Here is a 19,976-nt window from a genome sequence, read left to right as displayed (position 1 = left end):
AGTTCCTGCAGTCTCTCCTGCCCATTGGAATTCTTTGTTGAGGTCACAATGCATGATGGAGCAAAAACAGTGTCGTGGGTGATTCTGGGTAAATGTCGTCACTCAATCCTTCCTCCATGAAAGCAACGGCAGACAATCATTTCGCGTCCTTTTTCTCTGGATTACCCTGGCAGATACCATAGCATGGTAACCATGAAGCCCGTTTTTAGCCTTTTTTCACTGTCTCCGTATGTGTACTGGATGCTGCTGACAGAGGCAGTACTGCAGTGCTACACAGCAGCATTCATTTGCCTTTGCAAGGTAGCAGAGACAGTTACTAGCCCTATTGCACCGTCTGCTGCTTTGGAAATTGACCATGACGGTTACCAGTCATATTGTACCATCTGCTGCTGTCATGGGTGCTCCTGGCTGGCCTTGCTGGGGTCGGCCAGGGGCGCATGGACAAAAATGTGAATGACTTCCCAGATCATTCCCTTCTTTGTTTTGTCTAAAAATAGTCAGTCCTGCCTAGAATAGGGGGCAAGTTTACTAGAGAACCAGAGAGCACAGCCGCTCCGGGTCAGAGCCCCAGATATCCCACAGAAATGATGAGCTGCAACAACCCCACCCGTTGCTTCCCTCCTCCTACACCCCTCCTCAGCTACCATGGCAGTTATCCCCCCATTTGTGTGATGAAGTAATAAAGAATGGAGGAATAAGAAACACTGACTTTTTAGTGAGATAAAATGAGAGGGAGGCAGCCTCCAGCTGTTATGATATTCCAGGCAGGACATCTCCATTACTCATTAAAGGAGGGGGTGGGGGAAAGGAGCACAGCCTCCTGCTGCTGTGATAGTCCAGAATCTCCATTAGACATGAAAGGGAGTGGGGGAGAGAGGAACTCAGCCTCCAGCTGCTATGATGAGGACGGTTACCAGCCCTATTGCACCGTCTGCCAGGACTGAATCTCCAGGACACAAAACTTAAAGAAGGGAATGACCAGGAGTCATTCCCATTTTTGCCCAGGTGCCCCCGGCCGACCTCACTGAGGCCAGCCAGGAGTACTCACAGGATGATGATGAGGACGGCTATCAGTCATTTTGTACCGTACCGTCTACCACCGGGGAGGGGAGGGGAGGAGAGAGGATGCTGCTGTTTAGCGCTGCAGCACCCCGTCTACCAACAGTATCCAGTAGACATATGGTGACATTGAAAAGAGGCGAGAAATGATTTTTTTTCCCTTTTCTTTGAAGGGGGCAGGGGAGGTAAATTGACGACATAGTCCCTGAACCACTGGCAATAATGTTTTTGATCCTTCAGGCACTGGGAGCTCAGCCTAGAATGCAGATGCTTTTTGGAGACTGCAGGAGCTGTGGGATAGCTCGAGTCCTCAGTCCCCCCTCCCTCCCTGCATGAGCGTCCATTTGATTCTTTAGCTTTCCGTTACGGTTGTCACACAGCACTGTGTTGAATCCCTGCTGTGGACTCTGTCTATCATAGCCTGGAGATTTTTTCAAATGCTTTGGTATTTCGTCTTCTGGAACAGAGCTCTGATAGAACAGATTTGTCTCCCCATACAGCGATCAGATCCAGTGTCTCTCCATGCTGGAGCTCTTTTTGGATTTGGAACTGCATGGCCACCCGTGCTGATCAGCGCTCCACGCTGGGCAATCAGGAAATGAAATTCAAAAGTTCATGGGGCTTTTCCTGTCTACCTGGCCAGTGCATCTGAGTTCAGATTGCTTTCCAGAGTGGTCACAATGGTGCACTGTGGGATACCACCTGGAGGCCAATACCGTCGAATTGCAGCCACACTAACCCTAATCCGACATGGCAATACCAATTTCAGCGCTACTCCCCTCATTGGGGAGGAGTACAGAAATTGGTTTAAAGAGCCTTTTATATCGATATAAAGGGCTTTGTTGTGTGGACGGGTGCAGGGTTAATTCGGTTTAACGCTGCTAAATTCGGTTTAAACACGTAGTGTAGACCAGGCCTTAGAGATGTGAATTTTTCATGTACACCAGAATTTTAAGTGTAGACCAGGCCTAAGGCTCTCACTCTGTTCTGGACCTTGCAATGCCTAGACAGAGAATGATTTAAGACACATGCATAAGATTAGGGGAGAAAAATCCTGAGGTGTGGCCAAACTGGATAGGGCAAAGGTCACCGGTATGTGTGTGCAAAGGTGATTTAAAGCTCATCTTTGCACTGTCCTGATTTGGCAGCAGCTGTGTATGTATGGGTCCCTCTCAGATAAATTTGTATTTTTTGAGTCTATGCCTATATTCTCTCAGTGGTATGGGAGTGTAAACAGTGTTTTGTTTGTCATAACATTTTGCAGTTCCCTTTTAGTCATTTTCTAAAATATGATTTTCTAAATAAAGATTTTTTTGACAAGGTCAACTTCTTCCACCCACTTTACACCTAGGAAAATAGGTTGTTTAATTACATATTCCTCTTTACTTCCATGCTTCTTTTTTGCTTCATACCATGGCATTTGGAAGACTCTTTAAAATGAGTGAGTTCTCATCCAAGCCACATCCTTAGTGCATCTAGATGCACTTGGAAACACTGCCATATGGAAGTTTAACAAGATCTGATGTTAACATGTTTTGTTGCACTTATGAAAGTGGATGTGGGTCTTTAATATGTATTCTATTAAGATAATGCTAAACAATTAAATTTTACCAGCTGGGGGTACTATTCTTCTCTTCTTTAAGTCAGTGGACCTTGGAACAAGATAATTTAGGATATTATTTTATCTTTGTACATATTTTATATTTATTTTATTATCCAAAGATAAATTGTTACTTTTGTTACTTGGTAGAAACCATAAGAATAATTGATGGCCCAGGAAATACCTCTGTGTTGGGATCAAACATTGAACTAGATATATCTTCATTGCTGAACTTGTTTCCAGAGAAAGACAGACAGGAAGAAATGAAACAGGTGAGAGCCTGCACACTGCTGACGTTTTTCAGTTTTGTTGCTGATATGTTTCACATTATTTACTTTATTTTATTTGTGTGTTCTATACAAGTCTTTGTATTAAGCTATGATCTGAAAGTCTGAAGGCAATAAAAAACAACAGAAGCAAACAGACAGAGCAATACCAAAAGGGTGATGTTCTGTGTGTTGAATGTGCCATAAAAAGCAATTTAAACAGGTCACATTAACTTTACTGAAAAGGCATTTAGTATCCCCCTCCGGGACATGGGAGAGGTTAGGTTGGGGCCTTTGGTACCATTATGGAATGTTACCACAAAGGAGCATAAAACTCCACACAGTCAGCCAAGTTATGTCAGATTGACAAATTTGAAGACTGAATTCTTGTCTAGGGACTGTCTTTTATTCTGTGTTTGTACAGTGGGACTCTGGTCCTTAATTGGGGCTTCTGTAATATATACAAATAACACACAGTCCTTTATCCACAAAACTGGTGCAGTTCAGGCAACAGCAGGGCAGGTTTCCCCACAATTCCCTGACAAGGTCTCTTATCCCTGACCTGTGGGGGTGAGAGGATAGTTCAGGCTCCAGGCCTACCTAGTTTGTAGCCTTTATGGTGCAATTTCCAGAGAGGTTGCCAGATAGTGAGGTAGCAGTGGTAGGTTTTGGGATGTGGATACTTTTTCCACTAGGAAATGGACTGAGAGGATCAAACTCCTTTCTCATAGGACAGCAAAGGACAATCCTATGTTAACAACTTCTGGCAGTACTGTCCCTGGCTGGCTTTAGTAAATACATCAGCTGAGGTTAGTACTTGTCATGAGATTAAAACTAAGGCATGCCTTTTACTGTTTTGTGTAGGTAGAATATGCGGTATTGAGACATATTACAGAAATGAGAAGAATCTACAGTTTTTACAGCAGCTTAGGCTGTGATCAGTCTCTTGACAACACCTTCCTGATGACTAAGCTCCAGTTCTGGAGATTTCTAAAGGATTGCAGGTTTCATCATTATAATGTAACCCTTGCTGATATGGACAGGATACTGAATGGTTTGTATGACTATAGACTGACTACCAGAAGCATATAATGGTTAGAGTTGGGGACGAGGAGTCTGAGAATTGGGTTCTATATACAACGCTGTGACTGACTGGTTCCGTGCCCATGAGCAATTTATCTGTTATCTTTGAAATGGGCATAAGAAGATTCACTCATGTGCTTTGGGATCCTCAGGCAAAACTATGTAAAAAATAATAACACTCATCAAAAATGTTTTAAAGTGTTATTTTAAAAATCATACTTCTGTCTGAATTATATTCCTTATTATTGTTACAAGTAATACTTAAGGTGACTTTAACTGAAAGAGATTAAAGAGGAAAGAGGTTTGTTTTTTTTCCAGTTTGTTTACTTCGTGTGTTCAACACCAATTTGTGCATAGTATGTGTCACTGTTCTCCTGAATAGCCAGTTAATCGGTCAGCTTCACCTGTTGCTGTGGTGAGTCTTTGTGACAAGTTGCAGAGCCACAACCTGATCCTTGCTACACAAGGGGTTAGCTCTAGCTTTGCTTTCCCTGCCCTATGCTTGTGTGCCTAGGGGAAGAGCTCTAAGAAGGGTTCCTGAAAAGGCAGAAGTCAATGGGGCTTTGCCTGACCAGGTCCTGAGTGATTTGCCCAAGACTATAGGGGCATTTTGAATTCTCCCCTACCCTCATGACCCAGGTAGGTGATGAACTCTTGGCTTGCTGACTTGGAAGTAGTGCTACCTCTAGTCTGTTTCTTCTGTGAATGTTGGATCAATGTGGGAGATCATAGGAAGATGAGAAGAGGCCTATTGGCAGATGTGGTGATAACCTTTTTGTTATTTGTAGGTCAGACTGCTTCAGTTAGTATTGATAATGGAGATTCTTTTCTATCTTTTTGTTTTAGAAGATAAAATAACACCTGAGGAGGTGCATTCTCCATATGAAACTTTACTGCTAAGAACATTTTTGACTTACCTTATTCATCTAGCAGTCCATATCTATCACAAAGAGCACAAGTAAGTGCTTTTACTTACTTTTAGTGAGAGTTCCCAGAGTTTCAGTGTTTGACTATTATATAATTACAGTAACTCCTCACTTAACGTTGTAGTTATGTTCCTGAAGAATGCAACTTTAAATGAAACGATGTTAAACGAATCCAATTGTCCCATAACATTTAATGTAAATGCGGTGGGTTAGGTTCCAAGGAAATGTTTTGGGGGCAGACAAAAGGCATTGTACTGTATGCTGTACAGTACTGTACTGTGGTTGGGAAGGCCGCTGCAGGCAAGCACACTAGGAAGCACCTTTGCAGAAGCAGCGGCAGCTTCCCTAGAGAACAGGCTCGGATTTTGCTGGGAATGCTCCAGGCCCACCTCTTCCCACCCCCACTCCACCTCCTCTCTGGAGCACGCCACAACCCTCCCGCCCCTCTCCAAAAAAAATAAAAGTCCTAAGTGCTGCCAAAGAGCTGTTGGAAGTTACTGTTCTAGATGGTAGCCAGTCTCAGAATAAGCATGATCAATCTTATTCTTCCTCTGCCTCCTCTCCTTTTTCTGACCTTTCTTCTGCTCCTTCTTTCTCTCTCTCCTTCCTCTGCTAATGCCCTGTCCACAGCTCCCTGGGGTGAGTGGTTGGATTCAGATCTCAGGAGAAGGTTCTTCCTCCTCCTCATTCGACTTTTTTTTTTTTTTTTAACTAGTATGTATTTAGGGAATGTACATGACTCATAGACTTTAGGTCAGAAGGGGACCAATATGATCATCTAGTCTGACCTCTTGCACAAGCAGGCCACAGAATCTACCATCCACTTCTGACAAACTCCTAACTGATGTCTGAGTTATTCGAGTCTTTTCAGATTGTGGTTTGAAGACGTCAAGGTGCGGAGAATCCACCAGCAAGTGACCCATGGCATGCATACATCAGTTTCAGTTGAATAGTGAAGTCTGGCCTTTTCTTTTGGCTTCAGTCTGTGGCACTGCCATGCAACCCTCCCCTCAAAAAATAAAATAAAAAATTCCCAGCTTACCTTCAAATTCTTACTCCCAAGGGTGGGGAGCACAGGCTTCATACAAATATAGTATAAGTTCCAGAATGTCATTGATATATGAGTGCCTTTGGCTGGTCAGTAATACTTTATAATGGGTAATTATATAAAATTTGACTTGTATTGCGTTATATCAAATATAGTAGATAATCTGTTCAGAGGAAGGGAGGAAAAAGAAAATACTGACTTTCAGTTGGACTTGTGCTCCTGAGATACTTATTGAAAATCCCATCCAATATGCCTATAAATTGTATAAAATACATCCATTGCTTTGGGCTTCAGGAAAATAAATAAATCTTCTGGAGCATCACAATGTGACAACATTGCAAATAGTCCTTTGGGATAGAACATAGTTCATGGAAAAATTTGTCAAGTTAAAATCCACAGTATAACTTTTCCAGGATAAATATCCAGTGTTGCACTTGTGAATCAAATAATGATTGATAATATCTGCTGTGCAAAAAAGGAAGATGTAATATAAAATTTTGTTTTAACCATAGAGATACAGGTCCATATCTGTTTAAGTGTTTCTCAAAAATGATGATGAAGAACATTACTCCCAATGCCTGTCATATACAAGGTAAGTAATGCAACACTTTTCTGTGCTAAGCAGAATCAATTGCTATTAGTAGTTATTAAACAAGTTTTATTTGAACTTATATATTTTCCCACTTCACTTCTACAGGCATTTTATTTTGTGAACAACAACAAACTGTCTGTGCAATTAATTACGTTGATAAATGCTGGGAGATATACAGGGCTTATTGTAGACCAAGCACCATACCTCCTTATGAACCCACAATGAAAATGAGACACTTCCTCTGGATGTTGAAAGTAACAATCTTATATACTTTGATTTGTGTGTCTAGGTACTAATTTATTTGTCTAGTTCACAGATGCATTTTAAAACTCTTTTCACTAAGGGCCTGCTATTGAAAACACTTAAGAACTTGAGTAACTGTATTCACATAAGTTATCTTATTGGCCTCAAAGATATGGTTCATAAGAATAAAATTGCTCACATCCTTAACTGTATAGAGGATCCAGTTCCAAATTCTTTGATTCCTCTATGCCTTAGACTTATTTTGAGTATTTAATGTTTGTATTCAATTTAAATATTTTCACAAATGCTTTTTTAAAGGTAGATACTAATTGTTACTGATTAAAAATTAATGTCTGCAGAAGTTCAAGGCTGACAGATTCAGAAATAAAATAACATTAAATAAACAATATTTTTAAATGCTGTATTTATGTAATTTGAAGTATGGCAAAGCATTGTGGATACAGGATTATTTCCCAGAGCCCCTGAAATTTAGGTCCTGATCCAAATCGCATTGAAGTTCTCCCATTGATATCAGTAGGTTTTGGATCAGGCCCTTAATGATTAAAAATCAAGCCTGCTTACACCTCTGGAAATCAGCTGCCTGTTTGCAAGACTCCTCTGCATTCTTACGGGAAACACTTACTGATTTACCTCTTCTTTTATGCATAGTGGAATTAAAAAAAATAAAACTGGCAGACAGAGAAATGGGTAACTATTGGGTGTATCTAAGTCAGCAGGATCCAGGGGGGTAATTAATTGATGAACTTTCCTGAACTTTGGGTTTAACATACAATATAAGTGAATACTAGCTCTGTTGAAGTCAATGGCAAAACTCCTATTGACTTCAGTGAGGCCCTGATTTTATCCTATATAGCATGAATTATTTTGTGAGAGACCAATCCTGCTTCCACTAAAATCAAGGGCAATTTTGACATTGACTTCAAAGGGAGTCAGATCAGGTCCATATTTATAAATTCTCGAGTACTAGTAACTTATGATTTTTTTGACATACAGGATTTAAATATGCTAAGCAAACAATTAACTGCTACAAAAATTGTGGAAATACTGGTAAAGGACAATCCTTATGTACGCGATGGAGATGACAGCAACTTACAGCATGAGGTATGTAAGGAAAAAGTACATAACAGTTCATGATGCGAATAGTCAGCAGGTAATTGCTACAGAATCAATTACAATTATTTTTAGAAGATGTCAGCAAGTAGAATTGTACCATCATACCTTACAGAAAAGAAGAAAATTAGTGTTGTTTATATTCAAGAAATGGAGCTGACCATTAAGCGTCCCATCTTGATATTCCTTTGTTCATCATATATCATCTGGGTTATTTTATCCCACATACTTCTCATTGTTACATGGTTTGCTCATTATCATGCCTTTCCCATTGCTGGACAGTTAACTGCAAATGTGTTCTCCATGCCCTGTGACTGCACACTGGATGTCTGGGATATGTTCTGAGAGTACAACAGTTCATAGTTGTGCAGGACTCTTTGCACCACTTATTTTCCATGGGGGAATTGCACAGGAGTGCACAGATGGAATGGCTGCACTGGGAGATCTCTGCACTTCTTGCTACTTAGGAGTCTTTAGGCTGTATCATCAGCTGAGTGGTGAAATCGTCAATCGTGCAGGTCTGCTGGCCCAGGACCCCTGAACATGGGGTGTGAGAAGCAGTGCCTGCACTTCCAGCCTGCAAGGCAGGAGCAGTGGCTGTGGAGGAACTTTATTGCAGTCTCTCAACCAGCCTGCAGGTTGAGACTTTCATCCCCTCAGTCCCTGTAGAAATCTTTTTGCACTCAAGTGTTGTGCAGGGTGAGTGAATTTCACCCCTAACGAATTAGTTTTCACCCAACTGCAGTCTACTGCAATCTACATTATTGAATTTGTTATAAATACCTGTTTGTGGTGGCTTGGATGGATGTAGTTTGTTTTTGTTATTAAATAATCCATTAAATGCCCTTTACTGTAGACACTAGGCATAATGCATACAACAAAACACTGTCCATTCCAGACAACAATATAACCATTCCCTTGTCCGCCAGATAGAGAAATATCGCTGAGCATTAACGCCAAGTGTAGCAAAAACTTAGCCAGGAGGATGATGCAGTACTGTATTTCATTCAATTGTATGCAATGTGAAATACTGTATATTACCTGCTAATGTCATAATAGCATATAGTAATGTAATAGGATCTTGGTTCTGATCAGTTTTCCACAGAGAAGAAGGATCATGATCATTATTGATTATTAGGCCCTGATTCGGTAAGCTCTTTAAGCATTGTGCACATGAACAGTCCAATTTAAGGGTATGTCTACATTACAAAATTAGGTCAAATTTATAGAAGTCAAATTTTTAGAAATCGATTTTATACAGTCGATTGTGTGTGTCCCCACTTAAGACCATTAAATCAGTGGAGTGCGTCCATAGTACCGAGGCTAGCGTCGACTTTTGGAGCATTGCACTGTGGATAGCTATCCCACAGTTCCCGCAGTCTCCGCCGCCCATTGGAATTCTGGGTTGAGCTTCCAATGCCTGATAGGACAAAAACGTTGTGGGTGGTTCTGGGTAAATTTCGTCAGGCTCCCCTCCTCCCCCCCCCGGTGAAAGCAACGGCAATAAATAGTTTCTCACCTTTTTTCGTGGGTTACCCAGGCAGACAACATACCACAGCAAGCATGGAGCCCGCTCAGCTTACTGTCACTGTACGTCTCCTGGGTGCTGCTGGCAGACACGGTACTGCAGCGCTACACAGCAGCAGCTCATTGCCTTTTGGCAGCAGACAGTGTATTACGAGTGGTAGCCGTCATCGTCATCTCCTGGGTGCTCTTTTAGCTGACCTCGGTGAGGTCGGTTGGGGGCACCTGGACATAAATGGGAGACGACGATGGCCAACAGTTGTACTGCACCGTCTTCTGGCGAGCACCCAGGAGACGACGGTGGCCAGCAGTTGTACTGCACTATCTGCTGCCAGCCTAAGATGTATAAGAGAGATGGAGTGGATCAAAACAATAAAGAGACCAGATTTGTTTTATATTCATTTGCTCCCCCCGCCTCCCTCCCTCCGTGAATAGTGCGGGGAGGGATAGATCAGTGGTTTGAGCATTGGCCTGCTAAACCCAGGGTTTTGAGTTCAGTCCTTGAGGGGGCCATTTTGTGTGACAACCCTGTAAGCCATGTCGTCAGTCGCCCCTCCCTCCATCAGAGCAACAGCAGACAATCGTTTTGTGACTTTTTTTAGCACAGACGCCATAGCACAGCAAGCATGGAGCCCGCTCAGATCACTGCCACAATTATGAGCACTGTAAACACCACACGCATTATCAGTAGAAGGTTGCATTTTGCCTCTTACTGAGGTATGCTGGTTTGATGTGAGAGATCTTTCACACAGGGCCAGGCAACAGAATTTGACTTGCAGGCAGCCATGGTAAGAAGCAGTCTTTTGGCTTCTTTAACCTTCGTAACATGTGGGAATGGTTTCAAACAGCAGCGCGCTCATTTCCCATACCAAGAAACCATTGGGTTGGCCATTTAAAATGGGTTGGCCATTTAAAAGGAGGAAGGGCTGAGGTTTTTGGGCTAACATGCAGCACAAACCCAACTAAACTCCCACCCACACACACCCAATTCTCTGGGATGATCGCTTCACCCCTTCCCCCACTGCGTGGCTAACAGCGGGGAACATTTCTGTTCAGCCACAGGCAAACAGCCAAGCAAGAACAGGCACCTCTGAATGTCCCCTTAATAAAATCACCCTGTTTCAACCAGGTGACCAGGAATGATATCACTCTCATGAGGTTAACACAGAGAGATAAAGAATGGATGTTGTTTGAATGCCAGCAAACACCAGGACCATATGCTGCCATGTTTTGTTATGCAGTGATTCCAGACTAAGTGCTCCTGGCCCGGCGTGGTAAAGTGTCCTACCATAGAGGACGGAATAAGGCTGCCCTCCCCAGAAACCTTTTGCAGAGGTTTTGGGAGTACATCCAGGAGAGCTTTATGGAGATGTCCCTGGAGGATTTCTGCTCCATCCCCAGACACGTTAGCAGACTTTTCCAGTAGCTGTACTGGCTGAAAATGGCAAGGCAAATTAATCATTAGATACACTTGCTTTTAAACCATGTATAATATTTACAAAAGTGTACTCACCAGAGGTCCCTTCACTGCCTGGCGGGTCCAGGAGGCAGCCTTGGGTGGGTTCGAGGGGTGGTACTGACTCCAGGTCCAGGGTGAGAAACAGTTCCTGGCTGTCAGGGAAAATGGTTTCTCAGCTCAGCAAGGAAGCGATCTTCAACCTCCTCCTCATCATCTTCCTCGTCCCCAAAACCCGCATCTCTGTTGCGTGCTACTCCATTGACGGAGTCAAAGCACAGGGGTGGAGTAGTGGTGGCTGCACCACCTAGAATGGCATGCGGCTTATCATAGAAGCGGCATGTCTGGGGCCCTGACCCGGAGCTGCCATTTGCACCTCTGGCTTTTTGGTAGGCATGCCTCAGCTCCTTAAGTTTCATGAGGCACTGCTGCGGATCCCTGTTATAGCCTCTGTCCTTCATGCCCTTTGAGATTTTTTTCAAATGTTTGGGCATTTAGTCTTTTTGAATGGAGTTCTGATAGCATGACATCATCTCCCCATGCAGCGATCAGATTCTGTACCTCCCATTCGGTCCATGCTGGGGCTCTTTTGCGATTCTGGGACTCCATCATGGTCACCTCTGCTGATGAGATCTGCACTCAGCTGCAGATCGCCACGCTGGCCAAACAAGAAATGAAATTCAAAAGTTTGCGGGCCTTTTCCTGTCTACCTGGCCAGTGCATCTGAGTTGAGAGTGCTGTCCAGAGTGGTCACAGTGGAGCACTCTGGGATAGCTCCTGGAGGCCAATACTGTCGAATTGCGTCCACATTACCCCAAATTCAACCCGGCAAGGTCGATTTCAGTGCTAATCTCCTCATCAGGGGAGGAGTAGAGAAATTGATTTTAACAGTCCTCTAAGTTGAAAATAATGACTTTGTTGTGTGGACAGGTGCAGGGTTAAATTGATCTAATGCTGCTAAATTCGACCTAAACTTGTAGTGTTGTAGACCAGGGCTAAGTCAATGGGACTGCTTATGTGCTTAAAATTAAGCATTTGTTCAAATGCTTTGCTGGATCAGATGCTTAGTCCTCAAAGATGAGATTCTACAGAGATGAAGTAATTATTATTATTATTTATTTTACTCTAGTTGGTTTTTCTTGAATTCTTTGAAGCTCTCCTTGATTGCGCCCTGTTATATGTTACCAATGATATGATTAAGCAGCAAGTAGATCTTGTAAATCAAGAAGGAAATGGTTATAGAACTGAAGATTACACAGAAGGGGCACGGCATATTCTGCAGCACCCAGAATACTCATTTCAGGTACTAATGTTTGATTTCCTATGTTATATTATAATTTAATATTTATATTACAGTACCCATCTAGAGGTCTCATTAATGGACCAAGTAGTTCTGGGTTCCATGCAAACATATATGAATTAGATCCCTCTATTCCATGCAAACATATAATCCCTGCCCCAAAGAGGTTACAGTTCAAGAAAATAAGTGACACACTGGGAGGAAAGGGGATCCAAGCAAATGTATAAAATTTTTATATACACTTACACTTTTTTCCTGATACTTTATATATGCAGGATTTATGTGCAGCCCATCTGCCCCTTAATCCACTATTAATTGGCTGATTTCCTATAAGTATTTTGGCAGAGGAAAGTGGCTTTTCAGATCAGTTCAGAGAGGTCCTAATTGGCAGCATGGAAAAAGGCACAGATATTTATCTGGAAAGCTGACAAATGGGTGGACATGTTGAAGAGTGAAGTTCACATAAGAGACAAGTGCCTATCTTCCGTAAAGTGCAGCTCTGTTCTAAAAAGTGACCCTGTAAAAGTGGCATTGTAGATTCTATTTTCAATTAGTCTTACTGTTTCACAGACAGCTAGATAGTATTTTTTAAAAAAACAGTTAAAGATTCTACAGATCAAATGATGCTTTCAGTGACACCTGTGCAAAAATACTGACAGCAGTGGAGATGGCCTGGGGTAGCTGGTCATAATTTGGTTTATATAATTTGCAGAGGGCATAATTTGCTCTGTAGAATCTTTTATTACTAGTAATGATGCACAATACAGAAGGAACCTAGCTTGATTCTCAGAGCCTATGCTGAAGTTGCAATGCTGTCAGTTAGAAAAAAAAACTTTACTTGCAATGTGAGCAATTTCTACCTGGAAATTAGTGAGAGACAATGAATATGGAATCCACAATAACATTTTTAGAGAGTGTTATGAAAAATTACTTCACCAGAATAGGGTTCCATCATAGGTGCTGGAACTACGGGTGCTGGGGGGGCTGCCACATCCCCTGGCTTGAAGTGGATTCCATTATATACAGGGTTTACAGTTTGGTTCAGTGGCTCTCAACACCCTCACTATACAAATTGTTCCAGCACCTCTTGGTTCCACTGTATGTAGTACCCAAACACAATAGCTGCATTAGACACACAGAATGCTTATTGCTTCCATTAGCCATTTTGATGCTTTGTTGGCATAGCTATTTCTAGCTTCAGAGGATGTAAACCATTTGCTCATGTAATTGCATGCTTGAGTTTGATTTCTAACATGATAAAGTTACAATACCATTTTCAAAACTGTACTGGATTATGCTGAAAACACCATCTCTTTTGTGTTTATTTTGTATTAGTCCATTCATAGCAGAAGTATGACCAGTGCTGAGGTAAGCCACGAACCCTCTGAGACAAATCACTACTACATTACTACAAGGTCTTCAAGCAAGCTAGCACAGTCACCTGAAAATAGAATAAAAAAACCTGAGGTCGGTAAAACAGGTGCTCTGAAAAGGAAAGTGAAAAGACCATCATTTTTGCTTTTTCAGGCAGGGGGCAGACAGGCATGACTTTATTTTTTTTTTTAAGTTGTAAGTCGTTTGAGATCTAAAATACGTTTGAAGAAAATCTGGCCACATAGAAGTCAAAGTGAGTTTGCCCTTTAATGGGGCCAGGATTTCATCTGTTGTTCATAGACTATATGTGTGTGCCTGCATGCATGTGTAGATCTAGAATAGATATATTTTGTTTAACAAATGTAAATGCTTGCTTCTATTACTACCTCCAAAGACCTGTGTTCAGAATACTGTCTCCTCTAGGGCAGTTCATGACATAATTAATAACTAAAGCAGGAAGAAAGTATTGAAGAGTTAAGTTATAGATAAACCTTCATGGGGCACAGAAGTTATAGCTGGGACTAGTGGGCACTGGGGAGCCAAGCTTTAGATTCAGTTGCACGCAGGGAGCTGGGAACTGGTCAAAGAGACTTGGAGGCATCAAGTAAGATCACCCCAATTTTAATCTGTTGGTATTTCTGATAGCACATACTACATTTTCAATGTTCAATTTCTGAAAATGGGACCTTCTTACTCACCACATCTGTTTCCTGTGTATATTTTGAGTCTCAGCTGCTTATTTAATGATTTAAAAATAAGCTTTTACTATTCTTTCCTCCTGTTAACGCTACGGAGTTAATAAAGGTGCACAAGCAGGAGTATATTCATCCTCTCAAAGAAGGAATTCCAAAACTACGTTCCAAAATGGCAGGGTCAAATTCTGCCCCCAGAAAACCTCTGCAACTCTGTTGCTATTGCACAAAGCTGTGTCTCCAATGCGGTTGCGCTGCTGTAACTGTGGGCAGAATTTGGCTTGCAGAATTTTTATTACTGTTGATGTAAAGATGTATGAATGAGTTTTAGTAATAATAATACCCCCCTCCATATTATGAGGTGGAAAAATTTCCATTTGACTCTCAGATCCTAGGATATGTTTGGCATTTAGTAAGCAGCTCTGGCATTTAGTGAGCAGACTAAACTTCGAGAGTCACAGAGAGACAACAGAGGTGGAACTCCTCATTGCTATTTTACAGTTGCTTGTCAGAGGGAAGGACAATAATGTAAGGCTGCAAGACAAAGAAGCTGCATGATATGAAATTTGGAAGGAGGAAGATCATATTTTCTCTCTCTTTATTTTTCTTCACATCCTCCATTAATCTCTCTCTTTCTTTAGCTGCGCTTGTAAAGAGTTTCTGGAGACAGCAGTTTCTTCTACTAAGTAATATAATCAGTAGAGGAGTTTCATTACTTTACTTCAACAGGACAGGACAACTGATGGTATCAAACAGTTACCTCAGAAGGACATGTGTAAGGACAGGACCTCTATTTTCAACAAGGGTCTAAGGAACATGGCAGCCATCTTCTGTGAACCTGTAGTTCAGAAGATCCAGCTAAAAAGCTTATTAAAAAGCTACTGTAGGTGGCTGCTTTGGTAGGTAGCATGGTCTAGTGCACTGAGAATAGAGCTGGAAATCAGGTACTTCTGTGGGCTAGTCATAACTCTGCCACTGTTTTACTGTGTGGCCTTGGACAAGTCACTTAAGCTCTGATCTGGCAATTGGCTCAGCACAGACACACCCCTGCAATTTAAGCGGGACTCCTATGGCCACTGGGGTGTGCCCACATGGAGCCAATTTCAGGATTGGAGCCTTAATCCCTGTGTCTGTTTCCCGCTCTGTAAAACAGATATAATCCTATTTCCTTGCAAGATATTACAGGGATATGGTTAGGTTTGATTAGCTAATATTTGTACAAGAATTTGAAAATGTAAAATGCTACATGTATAGTTCCAAGTATTAATAAATATTGACTACAGCAGGCAAGGTTGCTGAATTGGCTGTATTGGGGGCTTCCTGTGTCTTAATGTAGTAGGTGCTGCTATTCCAAATGCTTTGTGGATGGAAACACGTGTGAGAAAAATGTAGAAATTCAAAGATTATATTTATGATTTCTGTTTTCATTCCTACACAAGCTTAAATCCAAGGACTCTCCAGCAGAATACAGAACTTCCAGACAGACTTTTAAATCTACTGAAAAAGAGAGAGGTGAGTACTACAGAATAGCTGTTAGCATCTATTACCGGTAGTGGGGGGAAAGAGAATATTGCTCTCACAGGACTCCCCGCCCCCAAGTTAGTTAAAAATGTATCTTAGACTTTGTATAGTGGGGTGTATTTTATTATGGAGTGAAGGCTGCATTCAGTTTTACATTTAAAGCAGGGTTTAAATCCTTTAATCTAACATTTAATTTCACACATTTGTACCATTTTGATCAGGAGGACAAGCTTGAATTTCCAAGCTCCTTTTCAAACTACATTCAGTTGTGGTTTTAGAATCCTATCCCTCCTTATTGAACCTTTTAGAAGTGGTGTGCTGAGTCTTCACTCTAATTTATTCACTCTAATTTAAGATTTCGCATGCCAGTAATACATTTTAATGTTTTTAGAAGATCTCTGTCTATAAGTCTATAATATATAACTAAACTATTGTTGTATGTAAAATAAATAAAGTTTTTAAAATTAAAATGCAGAGCTCCCTGGACCGGTGGTCAGGACCTGGGCAGTGTGAGTGCCACTGATAATCAGTTCATGTGCCGCCTTCGGCATGTGTGCTGCAGGTTGCCTGTCCCTGGTCTAATGTTTCTTTCAGATTCCCTAGAGGCTGCTCGTTCCCCACACTAGCTAATTCTGCACCAACTCAATGTGCCTTTGTCTAGACAAAATGACCACACTTACTGTTTTCATATTCACCCTAGAAGCCATGGTAGAACATTCTTCTGTCATAGGCTGCCGGGCACCAAAGGAAGGAGCTGGAACAGGTGAGAGGGAGGCTCGGTGTGGGCAGCATAGGAGGGAGGGGGGCAGGTGCTGGTAGATTGCTGGGGAAGTTTTCTCAGGTCTTCTGCTGGTCAATGGCTTGTCTGGAGAGTTGATCTAGGGAGAAAGACCACCGAAGGGAACAGGGCGTAGAGCCAGGTACAGCTAGGTGCCAGGGCAAATGCACAGAGTGCAGGAGGAGGAGGAGGCAAGTGGAGGTGGGGCTGAGGAGCATTTCTGTGTTGCAGGGAAACACTAACATTTCTCTGCCTTCTCCACCAGAGGGACTTGGAATGGAATCCCATGGAGTCCTGATGATGTGAGCCAGGCACAGTGGGTGACAGTGGGTAGTCTTCCTGCAGAACTAGCAAGTCCCTGACTCCTCATGCACCAGCCAGTCCGTGAACTAGGTAGTGCTTGTGGGTTGCAGCTTGAGCTGTCTGAGGAGCCTGAGAATCGTTAGCTTCTGGAGGTTAAAATGCCCCTCCACTGCTTGCTATGGTTCACAGCATGGGGCATTTCCGTCCCTGCCCCACCTCACTCCAGCAAGACATAGAGATCGTCTTTGGTGCCTGGAGGTGCTGCTCTTCCCCCTTACCCCTGCCAGCACTCTTGAATTCCCCTCCTTCCCTGATTTTTCTTACCCAACACACGTTTACCATTTTTTTTTCTACCAAAACACTAAAAATCCAGGAAATAGGCAGTTAATGGCAGCATTAACATCTGGACCAGGCTAGACATATCTTAACCAGCAAGCTGAACTGATATGTTCCCCCACCCTTTCGCTTGCAACAAATAGCCACCTGTACTGCACACGTCCTCTGAATCATGCTTGCATGCATGCCCTTAACTCAAGACTTCAGCATTTTTCAGTATTGATCAAATATATTTATCTGGTTGGGGTCAGAGTTAAGATTTTCAGTGTGCCTGAGGGATGGATGTGTGCATCGTGCGTGGTTATCTGAAGGGCAAGAGAACATATTATGGAGGTGACAAGTCCAAGTCTGTTTGATGATGGGGTGGTAAGCTCTGTGAACAAAGGGCTGGTCTGAATGATAACATTGGTTTACCTGGTGGTTTCCTTGACTTTTAGGGATTGTGTTGGTAGGAAATTCACTAGAGCAATGTTAATGTTGCATGAATTTGTCTGTCCATCAAAAACCACACAGATCACTAATATAAACAGGACTTGCTTTACTCAACAGTTTGCATCACCAACTGACCTCCTGGAATGAGTAGTAGTAAGGCCTGTAGCAAGAGCACATCTGGATACTTTCCAAGAGTTTGTTCCAATACTAAGCTAAATGTCCTCAAAGTGTTTCCTGAGTCTGAGACTGCCTCCTGTACTACTCTGTCGTCAGTTCAGCTTTTGAGCATCACACAGCTAAAGCTTGTGTTCATGAATTATACTGTAAGGTTCATGATTAAGAATAAAATAGCATAGTAAAATAATATACTTGTCAAGCCAAAAAAAAGATTTTTTCACTTTTCCTTCTCTGTCCCAGCCACTTTGAGATGAAAACAGAGGTGTCAAACCAGCCCAGTTGTTTTCTGAGGGAAATGAGCTTTTTTCCAGTGCAAAATTCTGTGCGAACTCCAGCATTAGCTGGACTGATAGGTGACAGTTTATATTTACCTAATACAGAGACATAAAAGGTTCTTAAAGTGTTTATTAGTACTGATTAGTATGTGTGATGCTTCTCGGGGCCCCCAGGGCTTGTTATCAGCTGCCTCCAGTGTGAGGGAATCTTGCCTGTACTAACTGGATGTTAGCTCCCTAAGGGCATGTCTACACTTACCACCGGAGCGATCAGTCCAGCGGGGGTTGATTTATCATGTCTAATGAAGATGCGATAAATCGACCGCCGAGCACTCTCCCATAAACTCTGGTACTCCACGGGAAGGAGAAGCCTAGGTGGAGTCAACAGGGGAGTGGCAGCAGTCGACCTACCGCAGTAAGTAGATTTAAGTACGTCGAAATTGTGTAACTTAGATCAATTCTCTCCTCCTCTTCCTCCCCCTCCCCCCAGCATAGACCAGGCCTAAGACAACCAGCCTGTCAGCCACTCAAGCCGTCTTCTGTGGACTACACCAACCCTTTCTTTGCCTTGCAGGTTGACAACAGATCCACCCCAGTCCCTGAGTCCGTTCACTCTGTCCCCCTGTAGTATCCAGTCCCTAAACGATCACTGGATACCCACAGAAATCCCAGATCCTCTGTTCCCAAAGGAGCAGTGTTCCACCGTTTACTAGTTTTACCCAAGATTACCATTCCTGTATTACATAAATCACTTGTGTTCAGTTATAAAACAAAAGGGAATTGATTTAAAAAAATAGAGATTCAAATAAAAATCAGTCTGAGAGATGGGAACAAATGGTTACAAATAAAGCATAATACCATTTTTAGAGACTAAACTGAACTCACATGGCATTCCCCATCTCCTACAAGATAACCTACCCCAAGTTCTTTCCCCAGCGTTTTCAAGCAGTTTGGCTGAAATCCCTTCTCACAAGATAAAGTGTGCTGGCAGCGTGTCCTCACAGATTGAAGGAATGCCAGGCTCTTTCTGCACCCTTCCCTCCCCCAAATATACTAGAACAGACCTTTGATGTTCATCTCCAAATAGCATCCCCCCCACCTCCCTCTCCTGTTTTACCTCTTCCTCTTAATTTCTCTCTCAACTCTCAGCTAGCTCTTCATTAGCATTTAACGTAGATTGTTAATAGACTCCGACTGTACAATAGTCTACCCTCGAGATAAATGTCTCCCACCGTCCATCTGGAGAAGTTTGTTTGAAGACATGCTGCCTTTGAGTGATCTGCTTTTAACTACAGATCTAGAGAACATTTTTAGTATATACACAACTCCTCACATACTTTCTATTATATAGATCTTGGCAATAGTTATGATGACCACTGTGACACAGGCTTCCATTAAAGACTTTGTGTTGACAGGCTTTTGGTGAATCCAGGAGATCTCTGTACCCCTTTGTATCCTAGTGCCCTCTGCCAGTTGGCAGCACAGGTTCTTGGGTCGCTGTATGTAATTTTATTTTCTTCCCTTGCAGTTCCAAACACAGTGTACCGGCTGTCTCCTGATGACAAAGATGAAATGTTGGTTCAGTCTTGGGCAGATTTGGATGCAGAACAAGGCCAAGTGCTCAGCAACCCCATGAAAGAATTTGCAGGTAAAGTAGTTTTGAAGATCTGGTACCAATGAAAAAAAAAGTAATTGAATAGCTCCTAATCCTTTAGGTTGTTGTCACAAGAGGGCAGTAAAAGAACATCCAACACAATAGAGTGAGTTTCACTGTTAAAAAAAAACGAAAAAAGATGTTTAAGATTCTCTTTCCATGTTTGTTTCCACAATTAAAAAATCCTAGTTTTTATTTTAAAGAAG

General features: G+C 42.2%; 1 protein-coding gene across 4 annotated transcripts in view; it reads left to right on the top strand.

Moving 5' to 3' along the window:
• Positions 1 to 19,976, top strand: part of LOC116830448 (radial spoke head 10 homolog B2) — a 48,558-nt gene that overhangs the window by 19,399 nt on the left and 9,183 nt on the right. Inside the window, exons 10-20 of one of the 4 annotated variants that reach the window (XM_075069233.1) lie at positions 2,810 to 2,931; positions 3,790 to 3,979; positions 4,855 to 4,966; positions 6,495 to 6,574; positions 6,680 to 6,828; positions 7,832 to 7,939; positions 12,058 to 12,231; positions 13,564 to 13,695; positions 15,734 to 15,806; positions 16,516 to 16,578; positions 19,645 to 19,764. In XM_075069233.1, the coding sequence (XP_074925334.1) occupies positions 2,810 to 2,931; positions 3,790 to 3,979; positions 4,855 to 4,966; positions 6,495 to 6,574; positions 6,680 to 6,828; positions 7,832 to 7,939; positions 12,058 to 12,231; positions 13,564 to 13,695; positions 15,734 to 15,806; positions 16,516 to 16,578; positions 19,645 to 19,764 (1,323 nt within the window). Of the gene's footprint in view, positions 1 to 2,809; positions 2,932 to 3,789; positions 3,980 to 4,854; positions 4,967 to 6,494; positions 6,575 to 6,679; positions 6,829 to 7,831; positions 7,940 to 12,057; positions 12,232 to 13,563; positions 13,696 to 15,733; positions 15,807 to 16,515; positions 19,611 to 19,644; positions 19,765 to 19,976 lie in introns of those variants that run through there. The other 3 variants (XM_032789933.2, XM_032789930.2, XM_075069231.1) reach the window with 3 other exon arrangements.

The sequence above is a fragment of the Chelonoidis abingdonii genome, chromosome 9 (assembly GCF_003597395.2).
Source record: "Chelonoidis abingdonii isolate Lonesome George chromosome 9, CheloAbing_2.0, whole genome shotgun sequence".
NCBI classification, from domain to species: Eukaryota; Metazoa; Chordata; order Testudines; family Testudinidae; genus Chelonoidis; species Chelonoidis abingdonii.
Note: the sequence above shows the minus strand (reverse complement) of the source record. Positions and strands in the feature narration are given on the sequence as shown.